This window comes from Haliotis asinina, chromosome 14 (assembly GCF_037392515.1).
Source record: "Haliotis asinina isolate JCU_RB_2024 chromosome 14, JCU_Hal_asi_v2, whole genome shotgun sequence".
NCBI lineage: Eukaryota > Metazoa > Mollusca > Gastropoda > Lepetellida > Haliotidae > Haliotis > Haliotis asinina.
In genome coordinates, this window is record NC_090293.1 from 33,177,681 (window position 1) to 33,201,895 (window position 24,215).

The window sequence follows — 24,215 nt, forward strand, 5'->3', positions numbered from 1 at the left end:
GAACTTGAATTACAGTTTCCATGACTATTTCTGGTTGTTTGATAGCACAGTAGCCAAATCCAAGTTAGAAATCAGTCAACGCTTGGTAATGTCCAGATTGGCATTTTTCGAAATTGTATACCAATAATTACTACACTTTATATTCACTTATGCTCTGCTAAGATTATCGGCAATTTACATCAGATCTATACTCAAGTACGTAAATTGCCGACAAGAAAAACAGCTCCAGATTATAGTCTAAGAGGAAGACTTCTTGGATGATCTGTATTGATACAGATAACGCCAGAGCGATGTTCTCTTTGTTTAATAAGATCCACCTCCTCTAATATGCTTGTCCTTGTTACACTGTGGTCGAAGTTGCACGTTGTCCTCTTTGTTGCAGGAATCAATGGCATTAATTGAAAGGCTGTATTGTCACATGGCACCGTGGCTTGGGTGACACGAGTGTGTCTATTGTCGCCCTGACGCTGGAGTAGAAGGAGGAGACATTGAGTCCATGCCCGGATCCGAGAACCCCGCCTTACATCGATACCTTTACAACTATTTGATGTGGTATTGTTGTACCGGGTTGGGTATTCATGAATTGAACAATAACCAGGGTTTGCGGGGGCATTGAGTTAGTGAGTGAGTGAGTGAGTTGGGTTTTTGCAATGTTCTGCAGCGGGAGACACCTGAAATGGGCTTCACACATTATATCCACGTAGGGTATAGGTCCAAGGTATTCGGCGTGGCGAGCGAAAGGCTGACCACTGGGCAACAGCACCGCGACAGCAGTAAGTTTGAATATCAGGAGTTTGCGAGTAGGAGGTATGTGTGCGTGCGTGCGTGCGTGTGTTGGGTGTGTGTGTTGGATGTGTGTGGGGGGTGGGGGGTGGGTGGGGGGTATAATGTCGGCATTTTCTCAATGTGAAATAAAACGTAATCACGTACGGCCAAGATACAGAATCGAGGAGATTTGGGGATTTCATCGAGGCGACTTGCACCATCCTTCCTAGGTCTGACTTCATGAGACCGTCCACAAAATAGCTCCATCATAGAACTTTACCTCATGGCTTCGAACTAACGGCCATGGGATTTTCTGGACTATGAGACACAACCTTTCAAGTCTGGTTACTTCGTCGTCCTTAAATGTCAAGGTCACCGCGTCCCGTTCAAATTATTCTTTGCAGTTTCATTAGATGTTTTGATGGACCGAACCACGTGTTATCTATCTCGAGGTGTATTTGAATAAACGACAGTTGTTTGCTATGACTTTTCAACAAAAATATTTCCTTTAAATCACATGTTAATCAAAAGTTGTGGAGTTTATTTATTTATTTATTTATTTATTTATTTATTTATTTATTTATTTATTTATTTATTTATTTATTTATTTTTTTATTTATTTATTATCGAAGATTTCTTTTGAAGATTTATTGTTATGGTGACAACAGGAAACATTAATACTGTAAAAACTGTAAAGAAAGTATTCTTCAACATAGCAGGTTTCCTCCCTCACACATCTTGATGTTCTAAAAGTATATAATACATAGCGTGGGTGATGTTTCTTTTAATGCTGGTAACAGTTATGGCAGCGCCGAAGTCCTTGACAATACGCGCAATCGATACAGCCAAGCTGATGATTTGAAGAATGAAAGATTTCCATTCAGGTGTTTCGGAACGACGTAGGACATTTTCTCGTGGGCAGAGTAGAAAGCGCAAACACTCTACTCTCTAAGACTGGTCTCCCGACACCGCTGTAATCTGTACTCTCTTTATCACTTTCCCGGTGAAATTAATTGGCACCGTGCAAGTCAGGTAATTAACTTAAGCATGTGAGAGACGACCACGAGTGCCGAAGATTGTGCTCCCGGTCGTGACGTCACAGGCTTACCTCGATCTGATTGGGGAATAAAGAAACACTAGCACCAATTGTTGGCAGTCACTCGGCGACACTCGTCCACGCGGTCACAACAGATGGATGACGAACACTTTTACGCAAGAACAACTCAAGAATAGCCGAATTTTATAAAGACAAAAGTAGTGACGATTGCCATTTTGTAATTAATCACACGGTGTCTGTCTCCGAGACGTCTCGGTGTCTCATTTGGGTGTGTATATAAAGTCACAGGACCCGCTCGTAATTTCTTCAAAGTTGGAATTGGACAAGCGCGGTTACCAAAGTTGGCAGCAGGTTGTACTGCGACTAACAAGGCGGGGACACACAAAAGGTAGGATTCTCTCTCTCTCTCTCTCCCTCTCTCTCTCTCTCTAACACACATTGTCTCTCTCTTTATGCTCTTAATCTCTCTCACACACACTATCTGTCCCTGTCTCTCGCTCTCTCAAACACACATATGCTTTTCTCTTTCTCTCTTGCACTCTCTCCCAGATACACCTATCTCTCTGTCTCTCACACACGTTTCTCTCACTTCCACTCTCATTTCCCTCATAAACTCTTTCTCTCTCTCACGCAAATACACACTTTTTCTCTCATTTCACACGTTATTTTCTCCACATACGATTTTTAATATATACCATATCATTTTCATGACATCAGCTCATCTTATCAATTCACTTAATGTTCTTTTATGTTTTAATGTTTGAGTTAATCAGATTCACGTTTCGTTTGCCTTTCATCAGAGACCACATAATATATGGTCTCTGCTTTCATACAGTTGTATAAATGACATGCCTGTCAGTTTGCCCCCCCCCCCCCCCCCCCCCAACATTACCTTCAGTGGTTCTACGCCAGTCTCTTGCTGCGGTACAGTGCTGTTTATGCTGCCGACGTTAACGCATTTATCTATATTTGCATGGCCTCAGAGTACAGTTAGACATTGACGAGGCAGGGTGTGTAGTTTATAGTACCAGCCGAGTTGTCGGGCGATGCGTTTGTTGAACCGCTATTGAACAGCAGGGTAATTGCTATCGAACACTCCATTTGTAATACGAACATGAACAAAATGAACTGCCGCCTTACTGGCAAAATCTTCTAGAATATTTTTTTTCTTTTAACATAGTCCTTAAGAAAGAACTGGAAAGCACGTGGCAGCTATTAACTCACAACGAGGGGGATTATATTAAAAATAACAATGATAATACTCAGAAAGCTGCAGTGCTGGGGTGTGTACATATCTCCAAACTGTTCTAGGTGGGTTCAACTGGGTAGCTTTCCTGGGAGAAGTCATATTAGCTGTCTGGGCTGCGTGTAGAAACTAAGACCCTGAGCTGATTATGAACCTTACCAGCCTGACCGTGCCAGGATCGCCCGAACCCTCTCTGCTGCCAGCTATTTTTAATCTGTAAAATATAATAATGGCGATAGTAAAACGGTTCCAGGACCACCGAACTTTTGTCTGCTCCATTATCTGTTTTCAATCTGTAAAACACACCAACAACATCATTTATTAAAAAATAGAATCCATTCACTGAATGAATGCGCTACATAATTTTGTAAGCTACTTAAAAAAGTTTCTTTCTATGAAAAATGCCTTTTTTATGAAGATTACAATCGATAGTTCAAAGAGTGACGGCAGTCAAGATGTGAAAGATGCACTCACTGTCCTTTATAACACTGAAACAGTTTTGCCCTGTAATGGCTTAAACTGACCGAAAGGCATGATACTTGAATTTAGGGTACTTGGTGTATGAAAAACTTCAAACTTAACTGGCGTTGGGGTAGCCGACTGGTTAAAGCGTTCTAAGTTTGAAAATGTCATAGCTTTCTTCTTAAACATGCCATTGAATTGATGCAGAAGTCTTAAACTGTAACTCTTTCCATTTTAAGGAAAAGTTAAAAACACAATAATAACTTGAGTTTTCATTTCAGAGGGCCTCAGTGGCAGAATAAATTTCCGTTAATAATTCGAAATTTTCCACTTCGTCCTCTGTAATCACTTTCGACTTCTGCTCCCGATCCGTTTCCTACACTGTCTTTAACTCATTTCGTTTTTTTTCATAATTTACAACAAGCGTCAGGTTTTGTAAGTCCTTGATGTGGGCAGGGCCAGTCGCTGTCACCTTTCTCGATTTAAATAAACTTTTTTCGTCGGAAATGAGAATTTTATTGAGTCCCTTCAATTCATGACAACTTTCTTCTTTTCATCTCGCGAGATCTCGTGCTCGTAAATGATCACTTTCTCTTGGCGTATAACGTTTGGTCCGCCAAGGAGATACCGTAGGCACTTTTATTGTCAAGCAAATCAAACTAAGTGGTGTTTTCCTGGCATGCCAATCTAAACATACTCCTCTGTCAAACAGAACGGAAATGATAACTCCTTTCCTCATCCGAAGGATGACATACAAAGCCATCAATTACTGCAGACTTAAACACGCATGCGCATAGTCCCAACTTCATAATCGTCAGTGTTCATTGTGATAAAAATATCCATTTTGGGAGGCCCCGTATGTTAATCGGAACAGAGAAAAATAGGACTCGTTGAATCAACATAATACATTTCAGCGGATAGTGCTAACATGTTTACCGAAAGAACTTTACCTCTGACACAGTTTTCTAAGCCGCCACAAATTTCAACTAAGTGAGTGAGTCTAGTTTTACGCCGCACGCAGCAATATTCTAGCTGTATGGCTGCGGTATGTAAATACTCCAGTCTGAACCAGATAATCCAGTGATCAACAGTATGAGCATCGATCTTCGCAACTGGGAACAGCTGACATGTGTCAACCAGCGAACCTGACCTCCACGTTTACCACAAGCATAGTCGCCTTCATGGGTTTTTCAAATAAGTGGTAGTCGTTAAGACGTGCATTGCCATGAACGTTTCAAGCTTGAGAAACTAACAGTGAGCCAGATGAATTGTGACCCATTGTACCTCTGTCTCTAACAGGGACAGTCTGTGACGTCTTAGTAAATGACAAGCTGCCTAAACCTCGATATGAAATATAGAAATAATATTTTTGAACTAAAACTAATTTGTGAATACCATTTTCTTTTGAAACAAAGAGTTGGAATTTAGGATAACAATAGTTGTTTGAAATTTCTCTTTTCCCTTTCACACGAGAAAATTTGGGTCGGCTGAAACAGGTTATTGCCTGAATTAGTCAATGAGATTTATGTTTCGGTTTGAATATCCATAAAATATTTATACGCTCAGGATGGTATTGTTAGACTTGCAAGAACCACACCAGTAAATATGATTTTCATTTTAAGTTGGCTCGGTTAGTTTCGATAGTAACGCCGACGTCCTGTGCGAATCTCCACATGAAGTTAGAATGATCCATTCTGGAGTCATTGGTGGTCTTGCTGGAATATTTCCGAAGACCGCGTAAAATGCATTCAGTTACTCATTAAATTGTTGTTCCAATAAATAACAACATTTGCTCATCTCAGTGAAAGGCTGATAAATTCAGCCAAAACAGTTGTACTGAAAAAAATCAATTCTTTTCATTGACGTATCGTTACATAATGTATATTTTCTTCGCTGTATTTCTATAGTGTCCAAGAAGCAATTCCATGTTAATCGATGTATGCTACGTTTGATTCACATTATTTTGGGGTTGAATTTTGTGTTGCCAATGCAACGGTACAGACTGTTGACTAACATACGTTGGCAGTTTCTCCTACTGGCTCTGATATCTCTCAGTCTCTCATTGCTTTCCCCACAGCCTTACATACCTGCAATTCTTAAACATTACATGAAGCAAGTTAGGTCTCTTCAGGTCTCCCTTCTCACGAGGGATCATTTTCAGTTTAAATAGGGTCATTTGTTAATATCAAATATTCTATATTCAGAGACTGAGCGTTAATCTATATCTGATGCACAACTATTAGTCATACCATCTTCACAACCGTCACAAACCACTGTAATGTGGATACAGATTATGAGGAGCGTGTATCGTTGCAGGTTTTGCCAAGCTGGCGGGCCATGAAACAGTTAAAATGCTGTTCAAAGTGTCTTGAAACCACTCACTCACTCTCTTGTGCAGGATAAGAAACATTTTTCGATGAGAAACAAAATCTTCTTTAATTTTGTTTTCTTCACGACCGTCACGCAGTATCGTCAACGATCTCGAGAGTCACATCAGAAACGCAGAAAGGCATACAAATTGTCTCGATCTCTCAAAATGTTAGTTTCAGTGCTGGCAGCCATGTCGAACAGAGGTTAATATCAAGGTCTCGGGATCTACGTTTTATTACTTTTTTATCTGTCTTCTCTGACAAAGGTACACTGTTAGATTTCTTTTTCTATCAGTCGTTATGGCAACCCGTGCAGTGATTCTCCCATTCTGTGGAACTATATCATTCATAATGGTTAACATAACACACAACGGTCCAATCTGTTTTCTTTCACTTCTTGTGAGAGATTCATTTCTGTAGTTCGTACTGTGTAAATGTGCGTTGATTTTCGGATTCAATTCGGTGCGGAATCTTGCGCACGTGCTGCACGGATCTCACGAGCAGCACGCAGGTGGCACGACTTGTTGAAACTGACAACACAAATTGTTGTGAGTGTCGCTTTTGCAGAATCTTGAGCACGCGCAGAATGGATTTCACGAGCAGCACGCAGGTGGCACGGCTTGTTGAAACTGACAACAACAAACTGTTGCGATTGTCGCTTTCTTAAATTGTCAACCGCGGCTGTTGCTGGCCACCCCAGCTTCTTTCAAAGTTTCACAGGTTGGGTTTGGGCCAGTCTGGGCCCGTCGTTTTGTGGTTTCAGCGGATTATGGCGATTATGATGATGGATTATTCGCCTTTATTATCACAATAGTTATCGTCTATGAACTGAATCCTCAGCCTCAACACACATATGACAAGAATTGCCTACAAAATAACAATCAACCACTTTTATTGAAACTAAATCCACTGATTTGGAATTACGATTCACAATAAGCTTTCCCAACTGTTATGAAAATGCCAGAGAACATGACGTTGAGTTGTTTCACCCAGCTGTCATGGCTGGTTTGATTCCGAAAATCGACTCAGTTACGTCACGGGTTTGCTGCGGCCAATGTCGACCCCATAAACTTTACCAATGTCGTGAATGTCACCAACCACTTCTCCATACATTAAGCTAACACGCCAGTCATACATGGGGTGGTGGGGTAGTCGAGTGGTTAAAGCGTTCGTTCGCTACGCTGAAGACCAGGGTTCGATTCCCCACATTGATATAATTCTGGAGTCCCCTGCCGTGATTTGGCTGGAATATTGCTAAGAGCGACGTAAAGCAATACACACTCACCTGTGATGCAGCTGAACTGCTGCAGGTTTAAACCTAACCCACTCACTCGAGCTTCCATTTATTTTGCAGTACATATGAATCTTTGATTTAACATATTTATTTTAATTTCATTTATTGAAATAGTTAAACTCTAAACGTTCGAAGTATTGTAATAAATATGATATTTTAAGACTTCATGCTATTTTTCGGTGTCTTTTAATGATTAAAATAAGAATTTCTCTCAAGGAAATATACACGCTACTGATGATACTCTTTTCATGAACAGACCAAGTACAATACAATCTTATAGCGCTAATATGATCGTAACATGCAGCTTAACATAAACTTGCCGGTAAGGCTGTTTTGTAGAACGGCACCCACATCTTCGTGTTGACGTTACATAACCTTAAACAATAGCTGTGAAGACACACGTTACATAACCTTGAACAATATCCGTGAAGGCACATGTTACATAACCTTAAACCTTAGGCACTGACGTCATTCTAAATTTTGCATACACGGGTTTGTCGATGCTTATAGCGTATGGCCCATATCATGTCAATGCATTGTCAAAGCGTATTACAGAGGTATCATATGTCTATATCATGTCTGTCTCAACTCAGGTGAACGACACCATAACAGATGATTCACACTTTCGTCACATTCTCAGGTCCGATTCTCATTATGCACTGGCCTTCAGTCCTGGTTATAGTGTCTATGAGGCCAAAAAATACAAATGGCGTTTCCGATCACAGCGCTTTAAAATGTAGGGTAGGCATGTAGGTTTTATTACCTTTCTTTTAAGAAGTAAGTACAAACTAATAACATTTTTATCAATGTGTAATTGTTTATTAAGTAAAGCTTACGGTCATGACGTTGACTTTCTTCATCAAAATGGTCGATGTCAGTCGGTGACGGGATAACAATCAGTGGTATATGAAAGCATATTTTATTCAGATCGCTTAAAACAACAGTGCTGATACCAAAGTTCGGTCTAGTAATCGGAACAACAACATTTTTTCTTTAAGGTCTGAGACAATATTGTTCTATTTTTGCACGTATTTTGTTCTCAGATTATTTATCTGTGAGCACATCATTATTCTTTGTTTAAGAATCACTATGTCCAAGACCCGTGAAGGTCCCGGAGTAGAATTGGCCCTCAGCGACCCATGCTTGCCATTAAAGGCGACTATGCTTGTCGTAAGAGGCGGCTAATGGGATCGGGTGGTCGGGCTCGTCGATTCGGTTGACATATGTCATCGGTTCCCAAATACGCAGATCGATGCTCATGTTGTTGGTCACTGGATTGTCTGGTCCAGACACGATTATTTACAGATCGCCGGGATTATAGCTGGAATATTGCTGAGTGCGGTGTAAAACTAAACTCACTCACTCACTATGTCCAAAGTTATGATTAGATCGTGTGTTGTTTAATACTGGACTCCAGCATCTGTAAAATAATCGAGTCTCAACCAGGGAATCCGGTTATCAGCAGTGTGGATATCGATCTGTATAGTTGGAATGCGATGAGATGTGCCAACCAGATCAGTGAACCCGAGAGCTGATCCGTCATGCATGACTGTCACATCTGTTGACAGTCGTAATAGCTGGAAATTTGTTATTCCTGTAAGGAGTAACGGCTATTTTAGAGAACTGACAACACCGAGAGCTTTCGAAAAGGTATGTGTCATATGACATACTTACGAGCCTATAAGCACAGAATTTCGGTTTCTGATTCAACGGCGTGACTAGGGGAGAAAACCCTGAAGAAGAACATAGTTTGGAGCAATTTACAACTGGATGGGCATTGTGTCAGGTCATACGTTCGTCTGAACGCACGGTTCAGACTGATCTTAATAGCATCCCACGCAGATCATTCTGCATCCACCTAATGTCGGAGCAGAGCTTGATGTGATGTAGGTTTCAGTCGGATACAAATTTGGTCAAGCCCACGTCCAACATTATGGTGCACACAAACCTTGAGTAAGTGAGTATGGTTTTACGCCGCTTTTCCAGCAATATCACTGTGGGAGACACCAGAAATGGATTTCACACATTGTACCCATATGGGGAATAGACCCCGGGCCCGCGGCGTGACGAGCGGACTCTTCAACCACTAATCTATCCCACTGTCGCTCTCACAAACCTAGACCCATGAATCTGGGATTGAAACCCTCGTATATTGTTTTGCAGGAATAAAGGTAAAGGACGTAACTCTGTATAGCTAATTGCAGTCTAAGTAAACTTAGTCTCAGTGTTATTCGTTACACTCCACCACTGACTCTAACAAACCCTAGTAGGAGGTCGCGTCAGGTAACTTTTGAGCGACGTATGAACGTCCAATCAAACGGGAGACGGTTAAACAGATTTAACCAATCAGACAACGACTACTACTTAGGGTTCGGAGGGACTTACAAAATACTCAGGTCACTGACACATATCTCTCCACAAACAAAGCTCCTCATATAACACAGAAATTTGACCTGCAGTATATACGCTTTGCGGTTTCTGTTGACATGGTTACCATTAGCTAATATTTCCGCAAGATGACATCCTTGAATATTGACAAAAACACTATTTTCAGCGACTGTGTACTCACCGTTGTCATGGTTGTACGTACGCCGTGTGCATCACCCGGAATCGAAAGTACGCTAAATAGCATTCGGAATCGTTCGGGTACGAACCATTTCGAGATAAAATGTTCAAAAGGATTATGCGAATGTGCACTTTCGCGATTTTGTAAGCTATGTTGTGATTGGCCCATGTCAAAGGTTACCTGACGCGACCTCCCATAAGGTTTTGTTAGACTCAGTAGTGTCTTATATATAAAATATATAGTATTAGTATCAATGCACGTTTTGCATTAAGAAGATAAGACGTACAAATATAGCAGATACTGCAACGTGAATTGATAAAAAACGTTATCATTTCATGTGACGTGTTTTTCCCTAATTAAATCATTTCTAATGCATCCACAATCCTCTGTTACAATTCAGCATGCCATCATTTAATAATTTTAATTTGCCCAATTATCGGTACATGAAAAAAACTTCAAAGCTTATCAGATATGATGTACTCGTTACCTCTGTTTACTTAACTGTCATTGAGGCCTTTGATGTATGCCGCGTTCCCTGCATGACTCCGTATTAAATTTAGATTGATTTTGGAAAAGAAGAAATAAATGGTTCACAAAACAAAAACTAGGCTTTGTTGAATTTAATGAAAATGACATTTTCAATGAAATAAGACAGCAGATGCATTTATTTATATATCCTTTCAGCATACTGATAACTAAAGAATTCATATCTCGTTGAAACGCCTTGCTCAGTAATATTCTAGATATGACATGGAGGTTTGTAAATATTCGAGTCTGAACCAGGCAATCCAGTGATTAACATCATAAAGATAGTGAGTTAGGATTTACGCCGCTTTTAGCGATATTCTTGGAATATCATGGCGGGCACAGCAGAATGGTGGGCTTCATACATTGAACCCAATAATCGAACCGTGGTGTTCGTGTTGAAGAGTGAGCGAGTGGTGCATTAGGCACACCACATTTCTGGCTATAGCCACTGAAATACGACGATATACGTCAACCAAATGAGGGAGGATGGCCACCCGATCCCGTTGGTCGCCTCTTGATGCCAACAGTCGCCAAAGATGGGTTCCTGAAGATCGGTTCTAACCCGGATCGAAATGATCAAGTTTCACCATAAACTAAAATAAACATGCTATGTCATCTTTAAGTAAAATAACCAAAACGTGAAGATCCGTGTTAGTACTGAGCCTCCTCTCAGAACGCACTAAGGTGTTTTTAAGTCACTAAGGTAAATTTAGTTAAGAATAGCATGTTAAAGAATAGCAGTAAATGTTGCTTCATGAAAGGAGTTCCAGGTCTTGCTTGCCGTAAGAGACGTCTAAAGGGATCGGGTAGTCAGGTTCTGAAACTTGTTTGGCCTATGTCATACCAGTTGATGTTCATGGTGTTGATCACTGGATTGTCTAGACCAGACCCGATTATTTACAGACCACTGTCATTTAGCTGGAATATTGCAGTGATGTTCAACAACAAACTGGAAAAACTGTAAACGCCAACGTTGATACAACGTCATCCGTGGAGGGAAAATTCCCTAGTTCATTTCCCTGACAACGTCATCCAAGCAGATATTTAGAGATGGTGATTGATGTCTTGCAATTAACGTAAAGAGCTTGTTTTCTGATTTTGGTGTCAATGTAAACCGTAGAAGTGGCAGCTAAGGTTAATCACAACCGGAGACACCAAAGATGTGCCCATGTGGAGAATTAAACCCGGGTCTTTTGTGTGACGACTGAACGCTTTAACCACGAGGCTACCTTCGCCACTCGTGTCCCAGGTACGACCCCAACAATGATACAACGTGTGAACCCCATTCTGAGGTCTTCAGATTTACTTGAGCGCTGCGAATATTTGGTTCTCGTTGAAACAACATAAATCATATTTCGTTTTGACACTACTGTTGCAGAATCTCAGTTTTTGCAAATAAGACTGGGTACGAATTCTGAATCAACACAACATAGCTCAATAACAATAATCATATATAATCATGAATGAACAAGAAAAGGCTCGTTGTTAGGGACTCAGAAGACTCGGCTTTGTGTTTGATAATTGTAACACCAGACGGTGTACATAAACCTGGTGAGAAAGTGTCAAAGTCGGGATGTTTATGCAAGCAATGCACTTACCAACGGTAGGATCAAAGAGGGCCGGAACATCTCAGTGAAAGGAGGGTTGTATATTGACACACATTACACGAACTAGGAGCAGTATCTGTCCCATGACACCAGTATCAGTCACAGAGGCAGACAAAGTGTAATTTGGGATTATTCGATGTCATTTTAAGAAACTGGGTATAAGATGTCGCTCTTTAGACTAAATCAAAGAGTGATTTTGGGAACGACGTATGACGTCATATCGTAGAGGATGCCGTCATCTGATTATCCTTCCCGGCAGATTACAATCGTTCCAACCCAATTTGAAAATTATGAAATCAGTCTTTTGCGACAGATTAACAATACTTAACCTGATTATTATGTGATCTCAACATTATATGATGTCGTCATTTCTTAGAGGAATGACGTCATCCGTCTCATCATCCAGCCAACTTAAACCATTCCTGGGTCCAGGGGCCTGTTTCACAAAACTCTCGTAAGCCTAAGATCTCGTAACTTTTCTCGTAGCTCTTGTATCTGGCATACTGTAACACAGGAGGTGCAAATGCTTCGAGGAAAGTTACGAGATCTTACGATTACGAGAGTTTTGGGAAACGGGGCCGTGGCTAGCAATTCTCTGCTCGTTCGCAGCCTTACGAACTTCTACGATCAAAGTTACGACTTCTTAGGTCCTTGAGAATAAGGTCCTTGGGTCCCGATCCAGAAAGCGTTCGTAATGTTACGACCTGTTGTAACTCTATAGTTTACCGTAGACTTACGAATGTTGTAGCGCTACGAACGTTGTGGATCGGGACCGTAGATGGTTAATGTTAAGAAATTGTAACAATATTCAACCTTTATCCGAGTTTACTCTGAGATTTATGACAAGTAGCATCTCTTCATTTCGTACTATACTCTATCAAAGATGTATTTACATCTTCGACTCCAGTCTTCAGAAAAATATCCTTTTGCAAAACAATGGTGCTTTGGGTGTAACAGAAATCCATTAAGCTAGTGTCTACTCAAATCTCGAAAAATGCGATGTGAATATTTTTTCATGTATTTATTTTTGAAAGATGTACCATTAAAATTGTTATTTTGCATGTTTGAAGCTGCGACTTACAATAGATTCTGTCCAAAATATGGTTTATATGCAATGATAATTTATTATGTTAACAAAAAGAAAAATGCTTTATGCACTTAGCTGTCGATCGTCTTAGAAATCAGACGCCAATGTGTTTAAACATATACATTAATAAAAATACAGAATGGAGGACTAATGCGAAATACATTAGATCTTGCCATCTATAGACCCGACATCAAAAAGGACGTACCAAACTGATGGTTCGATATTATGAATTGCCCGTTTTGACAATCCGTGCAGTGCATTCTCAGGAATATGGTAATAAAATGTGAGCGTGTTGCATTACCTGTTGTAGCCAACAATCAGATTTCATTAATTACATGTGCGACATAAAAGATTACTTCACAATGACTCGATTGTATTGTACCACTTTTTAAAATATAAGGAAATCTTTGCAGCTTTATCTATTGATTTCACATTTCAGTCACAGTAACGAGCATGCTTGAGGGCGAAGTAAAATGTTGTGTTTTCGAACCGCATTATGATTAAAAAATAATTGATTAAGATCATGCGTTTGGCAAAAAAAACACCAGAAGACAAACAGATGCAGTGACAGCTAAAGGGTAGTGGAAATGTGTATAAATGACAAAGTCTGTGTCATTTGGTGCCTTGATATTTTCTCCCTAGTAGTCGCAGGTGTCACACTACGATTGCATCAGTTGTTACTGTGTGATAGTCTAAGACGTTTGTCTCAGGTGTCACGTTACGTTTGTCTCAGGTGTCATTGTATGTTTGTCTCAGATGCCACGGTATATTTGTCTCAGGTGTCAAAGTATGTTTCTCTCGGGTATCAGTGTCTGTTTGTCCCAGGTATCACTGTCCGTTGTCACAGGTATAACATTATGTTCGTCTCACGTGTCACGGTACGTGTGTCTCAGATGTCACACTACGATTGTATCAGATATTACAATATTCTAGTCTCAGGGGTCTGTCTCAGGTGTCACAGTACGTTTGTCTCAGTTATCATAGTATGTTTGTCTCAGGTGTTTCAGTACGTGCGTCTCAGGTGTCACAGTACATTTGTCTCAGTTATCACTGTATGTTTGTCTCAGATGTCACGGTATGTGGGTCGCAGGCATAAGATTCACAATACGCATAAAGCAAGTCTGAGGCCTGGAATTCAGATCCCGGACTAGATTAGTGAAGGCAACTGTCTACCGGGTGCCCTTTTTCTGCTGGTTGAACAGAGGCAATTTTGAACAAATTCACTTGCCTAAGGGGAGACCACACACATTACATGTACGTCGTAGTGGGGCAGGACTGAAGTCCTAGAAACCCAGCAGTGAAGCACATGTGCAATTATGAAAACATTACACCTCCTTGGTTCAAACACACACACACACACACACACACACACACACACACACATATATATATATATATATATATACACACACATTATCCAGTTGTAGTTGGTGTCCTATAGAAAAATAAACACAACTTCCTCAATAATGTCCACAATAGTGAAAAAAAATATTGCCTGGGGCTGAAGAAACCTTAAACAAACATGACACAATGTCACACCAATGAAACATAATAATCTAATAAGGGGGAGTTTTAATGCCCCATTACAGTGTTAGTGAGAACTCACCAGATGGTTCTGTTTCTTTCGGGGTCTATTGATTGTAAATTATCCCAGAACGCCGGGGCAAGAAGCGTTGTTTATCATTGATTTAGGGAATCTTCAACATACAAATGCTTTCCCGTGCAATATTTGCTTTTCCATTTTCGATATATACACACTCCTTTGTGTGGACATCGAAACATCCGTTAAAAGTATTTGAATTCCGTGTCTGTCTTGTGCAGTGATCGCACAATCCATGCTGATTGATGTAGGATGCAGTAATTAGAAAACAGACTGATTGTTATCCGTTATTACCTCTTTGCTATGTACGGATGTACCTGTATGTATTTATACACTCATTTATCATCTGTTGTTTACCATTCCTATATTTGCCATGACCTTCATGTCATACCCCATTCTGCATGGTCACATATAGCCCATGTGTCATATCTCCATCGGTCAATTCCATCCAGTAATCCAGACCCTGACCAAACCGGACTTAAAGTGCAATTCAGAAGAATAATCATATGAAAATTTGAGTTTGATGTTCCAAGCCCTTTTTGATCTGTTTACTCGAGTTTATCATGTTTACCGTGCCATGAAACTGCACTGATCTTGATGATAATGACTTATTAGTATCCACAAATAGGATTAGTATTGTATTATATTAGGACAGGTATGAGCGCAGAGACACGTTTTTCCCCCTTTGATATAAGGTTTGCCCTGTCGTGCCCTATGGTGTATGTATTTAGGAGGCATTATGAAGGGCGTTAGGTAGCCCAGTGATTAAAGTTCGCTACACTGAAGACCCACGATCAAGGTGGGGACAATTCTATATTATTTATATTGACGTATTAATAATATTGCCTGCATTGCATGTGACGTTTCCCTTCAGTTATGCAACAGCTGTAATGATCAACTTTCAACTTTCAGACAGATTTATTTTCAATATTAAATTGCATGGATATATTCATGCTTAATTCATCAACGAAATGGGGGCTGTGGTTGCGTTCGCTCTGCACGCTGAAGGCACGGGTTTGATTCCCCACATGGGTACAATATGTGAAGCCCATTACTGATGTTGCCCCGCCGGGTGATTACTGGAATGTTGCTAAAGGCGGCATAAACCTCAACTTACGCACGCAACGAATTGATTTGACAATCCAGGATACAGTTCTTATTACCTTTCTTCTGATTTTGGGTTTTGACCCTGGTTTCCGGAAAACAAGTCACCATGACTTTTGCAAATGTTTAATTGTTCCCAAAGCCTGTTAAAAAAAATGGCGTGTGATAAATTATTTAACGTCTCCAATCTGTAACACGTGTGGTTACATTTCCATATTCATTAAGATGACGCGACGAGACGTAACTGAATAAAGATGTACCAAGAGGGGATAAATGCAACTAACTTAATCAGTCGCTGTTCACCAGATAACAGCACAGCGTTGTGCGTTATCATCGCTGTTCACCTGATAACCCGACCTGCAAAAGAGTGTACACACTGTGTAGTGAGATAACTTTCCCCCAAACACAATAAATATTGTTTGATATTTGATTGTTATTTACAAGTATACAAACTGCAAAAACAGCCCGCAGTTTGCAGAGAATGTACTTCAATGCAGACATGCAGGAATATTGAGGAATGTGCCCTTTTCCACCAATCCAATCTGTCGAATTAATTTTGCGCTCATATCATGACCAGTGATTTAGATTGAAACCCAAACATTGTAAATAAAACAAGTGCTCGGAATCTAACTTGGAAATATATTCGAGTCCAGACAATATAAAATATGGCTTGAACATTGGTCCGAATACTGAAATGAACATCATTTACATGCTTAAATCTGTGATGATCCGTGAGAGAATTGATTGCTGTAAGAGGCAAATAACGGGATCGAGCGGTCTGACTTGATTGACACATGTCATCGTTTCCTAGTTACGTAGATCGATGCTCGTATTGTTGATCACTGGATTGTCTGGACTCGAATATTGAGAGTCCGCCTTTAATGGGCTGGGACATTCCCGAGTGTGGCGATAAACAACAAACAACAAGTCAAAAGAAGATAGTACATGCTAAAGTCAACAAAAGTCTGTAAACAAGTGTATAATTGTGAACTGTGATGTGGATAATAGTATAAACGAAAACATGGATGTCATAGTGACCATTTACAGTTACATGTCTCTTTTGCTACCATGCGTCACGTGACCTATAACCTATGTATCAGCTCTGCACGCTTCTTCGCCGCCTGGAAACGGTAGGGTTCACACAAAGTTCATACGAAGTTCGCACATTTGACCCTTCTATATGAGCTGATTAATGTAGCCATCACCGCTTCTGCCTACGGGCCAACACCCGGTGTCATTACTGAGTTTAAGTGATACATGTGCTATAATGTCCTTCCTTCGTTTATCGTCCATGTCCCTAGCAATCGGTGACTGGGGTTGGTGTTTTGAATACACGGGTGACTGGTATACCTGCCCATGAAGTATGGACGATGGTGCACATGCGTCCGTGTTTGCATATTTTCATGTTTGAGATCGTGTTGATCATATACTCAACAGCAAAAGAAACGCAACTCTGATTTTGGTTACGTTTTTAACTAGAAGATATAAATATGAACGCTTACTTTTATTACATTTAACTTTTCCCGAAACTTTTTTTCGTTTCTAGGGCAGCATACTTTATCATAGTTGCTGACATCGACGTTGTTGTAGATGCTTGTATGTTTTCACGTTTGACACCATGTTGATCACAGTTGCTCACCTTGACGTTGATGAAAATCCTGTATGTTTTCACGTTTGAACTATGCTCATCATAGTTGCTCTGCTTGACGTTGATGAAGATGCTTGTATTTTTTCACGTTTGAACCATTTTGATTATAGTTGCTCAGCTTGACATGATGAAGATGCTTGTATGTTTTCACATTGGACACCGTGTTGATGATAGTTGCTGACCTTGACGTTGATGAAGATTCTTGTATGTGTTCACATTGGACACCGTGTTGATGATAGTTGCTGACCTTGACGTTGATGAAGATTCTTGTATGTGTTCACATTGGACACCGTGTAGATGATAGTTGCTGACCTTGATGTTGATGAAGATTCTTGTATGTTTTCACATTGGACACCGTGTTGGTGATAGTTGCTGACCTTGACGTTGCTGAAGATTCTTGTATGTTTTCACATTGGACACCGTGTTGATGATAGTTGCTGACCTTGACGTTGATGAAGATTCTTGTATGTTTTCACATTGGACACCGTGTTGATGATAGTTGCTGACATTGACGTTCCTGAGAAGATGAATGGATAACCGTTTTCTGACAAGATTATAAAGTGTTGCTGTTGCGCTTCGGAACTTACCGGTTAAATTTTAGCATAAGCAAAGTTCAAGGAACACCTCAGTTACATGCGTCAAGTTTTGACGGAAGTGGTTGATGCTGTTTTATTCAACCTCCATATAGTTGTTTTCTTCATGATCGTCGTCGTTGTCGTCGCCCTTATTGTTATAATTACAGCTATTGGGTTTTTGTTCAGTTTTATATGTACTTATATGCAGAACAGTAAGATAGCCAAGTGGTTATAGCGTTCGCCCGTCACAATAAAGACCCGGGTTCGGTTCCCCATATGGGTACAATGTGTGACGCCCATTTCTGGTATCCCCGGCCGTGATATTGCTAGGCTATTGCTAAAACCACACTCACTCACTTAGTTATACGAGGGGCGAGACCTGGAATATCTGCACCACTTGGGCTTTGTTAAGGCGAGAGGTATTACTGGCTATTGTCGATATGATTATATAGCAGAATCTAGACGCGGCGTACATGATCATATTATCTCGACTACCGGTGGGTTCACTATCAGCGTCAAAACGTTAAGCCCTCTCTATATACAGAGCACCATCTAATGGCGTTTTGGTAACTTGTTAGCATAGGATGTTTTTGATAAAAGTAAGAGAAAATAAACAAGGAGACAAAGTCATCGATATCCCCCACAATGTCAAAATGCTCTTCATGAATATGTCCGCTAGTTATGATGATGTCAAATGTTTTTGCAAAGTGAAAGGGACTCGAGAGTGTTGAAAATATTTTATTCAGAAATCCACAACTACCTAAAGGCACCAGTACACCACCAAATCTAGCTATGTGCCACGTTTGGTGAAAAAATATTGAATGGTTTTACAGTTCTGCTCTGGAAAAGTGAACACCAATCAAATTCAGTCAAAGTGAAACGTGGTGTCTTGGAAACGCAAAAAAAAAATATTTTATTTAGAATTCCAAAACTACCAGAAGGCACCAGTACACCATCAGATCTATCTATGTGTCAAGTTTGGTGAAGAAATAGTGAACGGTTTTGAAGTTCTGCTCCGGAAAAGACAAATGTGCACGGACGCGTGGACGGACGTGATGCAGGGGATAAAAAATATTTATAAAACATGCACGGCAGTTAAGTTATTGATGATAACGCCGTGACATGGTTACCCAGCCAACACCCTCCTACAGGGGCGGTGGGTAGCCTAGTGGTTTAAGCGTTCGCTCGTACCACCGAAGATCCGGGTTCGATTCTCCACACGGGTACCAGTTGTGAAACCCTGGCACCCCTGTCGTGATATTGCTGGAATATTGCTAAAACCGGCGTCAAACTATGCTCATACCATCACACTCTTCTGGGTGCCGGTTAACAAAGCGATCTTGGCGCTTGGAACTCCCATACCTTAACATAGACATCAAGTAGTCTAAGTGCTGATGTTGTTTTGTACAACAGCACCCTGACAGTATTTTGCTGGAAATGGCCTTGATTTGAAATACGCGAACATCGTTCTTATAGTGACGTCACTCAAGAAAATGGTGAGGTAAAGACAATTGTCCACAGAAATTTGGCAAAATCATTACAGTACCTGTATGATTATATCGAAAGTATAGGTAAGTTAATGATCTTGCTTCCGACATTGTTGAGGCGATGATATAGCCTAGTGGTTAAAGCGTTCGCTCTTCACGCTGAAGACCTGTGTTCGATTCCGCACATGGGTGCCATGTGTAAAACATATCTGTAGAGTCCCCCGCTGTTATATTGCTGGAGTATTGCTGAAAATCGGGTAAACCGATTCTCACTCACCCTCCTGGAGAAGGGAAATTGTTGATAGTTTGGCCCTTTGGAATGCATTGTATATCGCTCAGTGGTCATGCTTGCTTTAGAAAAATGTGTGGCTTACAAAACAGTTCAGTTGATTTATAGACACAGTTCTTGCTCGGACTGAAAACATATTCCGTGCCACAGAAGCAGCATTCGTTGCTATCATTATCAATCTCGCTATCTAAAGATAACATCAAGCCATCGACACAACCGCTGCTGTTAACACAAAACAAATTCTTTTTTATTCAAATACTTGTCATCCTGGTACAAATTTTATCTAGAACAGATCGTTTATCTTGACAAGTGCGTATTTTTCTGTTGTTCAGTTAATCGATGGTTCTTGCGAACCTCACAAGTGTGTCTTCCAATATCATATATAACTAAAGCCGGAGCTAAAACAGCCAGACTTCATTCATAAGGTGCTGGTCAAGCTGGACACAGATGGCCAGTGTAATCTTATCAATGTGGCGAGAGGTCAACTGCCTGGAGCGTCTGTTACCTCTCTTGATGACTCTTATTGGTCAACAGCAGCTGTCCACCTTTCGTCCACTTCTCTCATCCTCATCACCCCAGAGCACATTACAATCTATCAGTCACATTTGACAGGCATTAGAGGACCACACGGATGATTGAAACAGCATCTCTCAGAATTTGAGTAACTTCGACTGACGTCTTTATCGAGATTTCAACTCCCCCAGTTGCCAGTCACGCGAATGAGTTGCACCTTGCTCGATCGATAGGTCCACAAACTACTAGAAAATTTTATAAACGCTTGGGATTATTTCATTTTTCTTTAGTACACATTGCATCATTTAAGCGTTGACAAGTTCCTGACGAGCCCCGGGGGAGAGGGCAAGTAGATATCGCCCATCGACAAGGGTCTAACGTCGCCTCCTTAATATGCGTAATGGAGGCGACATTGGTAAAAACTATAGGAAGAACTCTTGCACTGTGGCGAGGTATTCCCAATACGTGCACCCAGTTAGGCCTCGTGATTGATGACAGAGTTTGGGCGTAAAAACAGTAATGCTGCACTTGATAAAACATATCATCTGTGTATTCTGAGAAATACAATTTCGTCTGCGTGACTGCGTTACGTCTTCGAAAAACCAGTTAAGTAACGAAAACGATCACGATAATCGGGTTTCCCTCTAACTGTTCTATTCGGGATTTTTTTCGGTTTTGGTACTAAGTTCTAAACTCACTACTTTCTCTCTATGGGAAGACGATAGTTCTGATTTTCATGACTCTGTACACTCTTTTAAAGGTTAGGGTACTTCATTCTTAACTTACGATTGAAAAAATATGACTCATCGGAGTTAATCAATGTTCATATGATAATGTATGTTTCGAGAGTGCAGCGCCGTTTGCATTTCCTTACTGCCATAGCTGTTTCCACAGCAAGTGCTCTTAAAAGATTATGGGTGTATGACGTGAAATTTGCATGTGTATGATTTTCAAACAAAGAAAACTCTAACAACTGTGTGATGAAAGGTGATTGTCAAAATTAAAGATCGACAGCGATTTATCGACCTTCTTGAAAGAAAATGTCGGCCGCCTAACCCGCACAACCACATCGACTTCCACAAGGGTGAGCGGTGGTTGAGCGCGATAGGCAGCTGGCGATGAGGTGCTTGACTGAGGGCGAGGGTTCGAATCCCGGATGGGACTCAACTTGTTCTGAAATGTGTTCACCAATATAGTCAGACGGTCACGGTGTCACCAGACATATCTTGAAACAGACTATAACTAGTCGCCATATTGTTCTTCGGGCGACTGTATTTTGTTGGTGTGGGCACAGTGGGGTTACAACGTGTCAGTGAGCCTGCAAAAGGATACAAGTGTTACGCAAATTACAAATATTCCCACCATAGTTATATAAACTAACTAAAATATTACTTTCAAATTACATTTATCCCTGATTAGACGGAGCAAAACTCTGTACGTATAAAAGGAAATTTTAATACGTCCGAAGGTGACAGCAGTATAAGTAAGTCGAGGTTCAAATCTAACTTTAATAAGCGTGCATTTTATAGCTTGTGTGTTGGGTATTCTGACAAAATATATGATTGTTCTAACGAGATCGTCAAACTAATACAGATGTCCGATTTTCGTATGTGTGAAGAAAACATTACAGTGTAAAAATACATCTCGACTTGGACGTCAACATGAACGACATCATCTCCATAGATATCTGCTGCCATTTACCAATAAGAAACAGCTTGAGATTAGATTGTATTGTAGGGTTCCAGTGGCCCCATCACGTGGGTGGATTAACCAAAGTCAGGTCTTGTTGCCAAAGACATTCAACAAAGATATTCAGTATATCAATTCAAGATTTAGCAAAAGTGATTCAATATATCAATCAAAGGTTTAGCGTATAGGAGATACATTTTTGGACTTTCTTATTCCAACGAGGTCCATTGTGTGATGGTTCGATATCTGCCGTATTCCTCTCACATCGCTTCCTGCATTCCGGCTACGGTTTTGTGAGGGTGTTTCTGTACCGATCTATCGTACGTGCTGATTACAGGCTGTAATTCTATGCTTCCAACAACTGTATTGGCTGTAACCTTGCCGTTGTTGGTGCAGTCATTCACTGAGGTATTGATGGAACGCCAAGTTCCTATTCCGATGGTGGTATCGACCACCGAGTCTACTTTTTGTCCCTTGTTTAATCTACCCCACAAACAGTCCAACACTCGCCCAACACCCACAAGACCAGCCTTTGCCCACAGCCTCAACTCTCGCTCAACGCATGACACCCACAAATCTTCCAGGCCTGCCTTCTAAACCTCGTATCAACATTCCTTTCCCCCAAATAGCCCATAAACCAGTTTTCGAGCCTCATCTACCCCACACTCCATCTCAAATCACGCTCCACAGACACCCATCTACCCCACCACCTCAAACGTTCATCCCACACATCACAAAGGACGTTTAAACTTTCTTTTGACCCATTTTGAATCTCACGAATTACCCTTCATTCTCTGTTTTCGTCGAGTGGTTAGGGGAGACTATCAGGATCGCTTGGTCAGGCTCGCTGACTGGGTTGACACGTGAAAATCGATGCTCATACTGTTGATCACTGGACTGTCGGGTCCAGACTTTACACCGCCGCCATGTAGCTGAAATATTGTTAAATGAGGTATAAAACTAGACTCATCACTCAAAATTGTATATAATAATCATAATCATCATTACCCTCGATATAAATGGGTGGAATGCCCCTACACTGCAGTGCAAATGACATGTGGAGAATCATATATTCTGGCATATTAAAAGTTGTATGCTTCTCTCGAGGTTAATACGATCTGATGTTTCTGTATGGGGCGGTCAACAAGCCAAAAAACCATGCATTTCCTTCCATACCCATCCACCCCGATACCCACCATCTTATCACCCTACATCTCATCCCATCCTTAATGGGAATGTTAAAGAGTTGTGTTAGAAGCGGCATCTCGTCACTGGCCACTGCTTCAAGACATGTGCAGTTTCATTCTCTCACAGAATTGCTCTAACAATATTTTCCTACACTTACTTTTCTTTCAGGATAGTGAAGACCTCAGTTTTAATTGTGAGGGCAAATGATCCTTTCACCTCCAAATCAGATTTATATATTAACATTAGAAGCTCGATTGTCTCACAATTTAATCTCGTCACATAAAAATGTCTCAGTATTGTCCATATGCTTAAACCATTAATCATTACACGTAATCATACCACGTTACACTGTTTTAATCCCTTGTGCTGTCTCATTCATTCGCTTTGTCTTATCACTTGACATTATCTCACCCCGCTACACTGCCTTAACCCCTTGTATTGTCTCATTCATTCAAATTGTCTCATCACTTGACATTATCTCACCCTGCTACACTGTCTTAACTCCTTGTATTGTCTTATTCATTCACATTGTCTCATCACTTGACATTGTCTCACCCCGCTACACTGCCTTAACCCCTTGTATTGTCTCATTCATTCACATTGTCTCATCACTTGACAGCGTCTCACCCCGCTACACTGCCTTAATCCCTTGTATTGTCTCATTCGTTCACATTGTCTCATCACTTGACATTGTCTCACCCTGCTACACTGCCTTAACCCCTTGCATTGTCTCATTCATTCACATTGTCTCATCACTTGACAGCGTCTCACCCTCGCTTCACTGCCTTAACCCCTTGTATTGTCTCATTCATTCACATTGTCTCATCACTTGACATTGTCTCACCCCGCTACACTGCCTTAACCCCTTGCATTGTCTCACTACTTAACATCGTCTCCTAACATGACATCTCAGCCAACCCCTTCGCCCCCGCACTCCGACGGAGTACCCCTATAGCCTTCTGCTCTTGTCCTACAGAGCCACCTGTTGAGGGATGGACGCTAACAGTCTGGTTGTGTTCACGACAGTCATACTTTGCCTCAACTATGGCCACTCAACAGCCAAACAACAGTCTGAACAGACAGTCGGGTAAGCATTGAATCAGTCAATCGGGTTTTTGTGTTTTGTGTTTCAAACACCCCT

At 40.9% G+C, this 24,215-nt stretch overlaps 1 protein-coding gene across 1 annotated transcript in view; it reads left to right on the forward strand.

Moving 5' to 3' along the window:
• The first annotated feature begins 2,157 nt into the window (after window positions 1–2,157).
• LOC137262147 (uncharacterized) overlaps window positions 2,158–24,215 on the forward strand; it is a 42,295-nt gene continuing 20,237 nt past the window's right edge. The window contains exons 1-2 of the mRNA XM_067799929.1: window positions 2,158–2,210; window positions 24,051–24,161. Coding sequence (XP_067656030.1) covers window positions 24,067–24,161 — 95 coding nt within the window. The 5' untranslated portion in view covers window positions 2,158–2,210; window positions 24,051–24,066. The remainder of the gene's footprint in view (window positions 2,211–24,050; window positions 24,162–24,215) is intronic.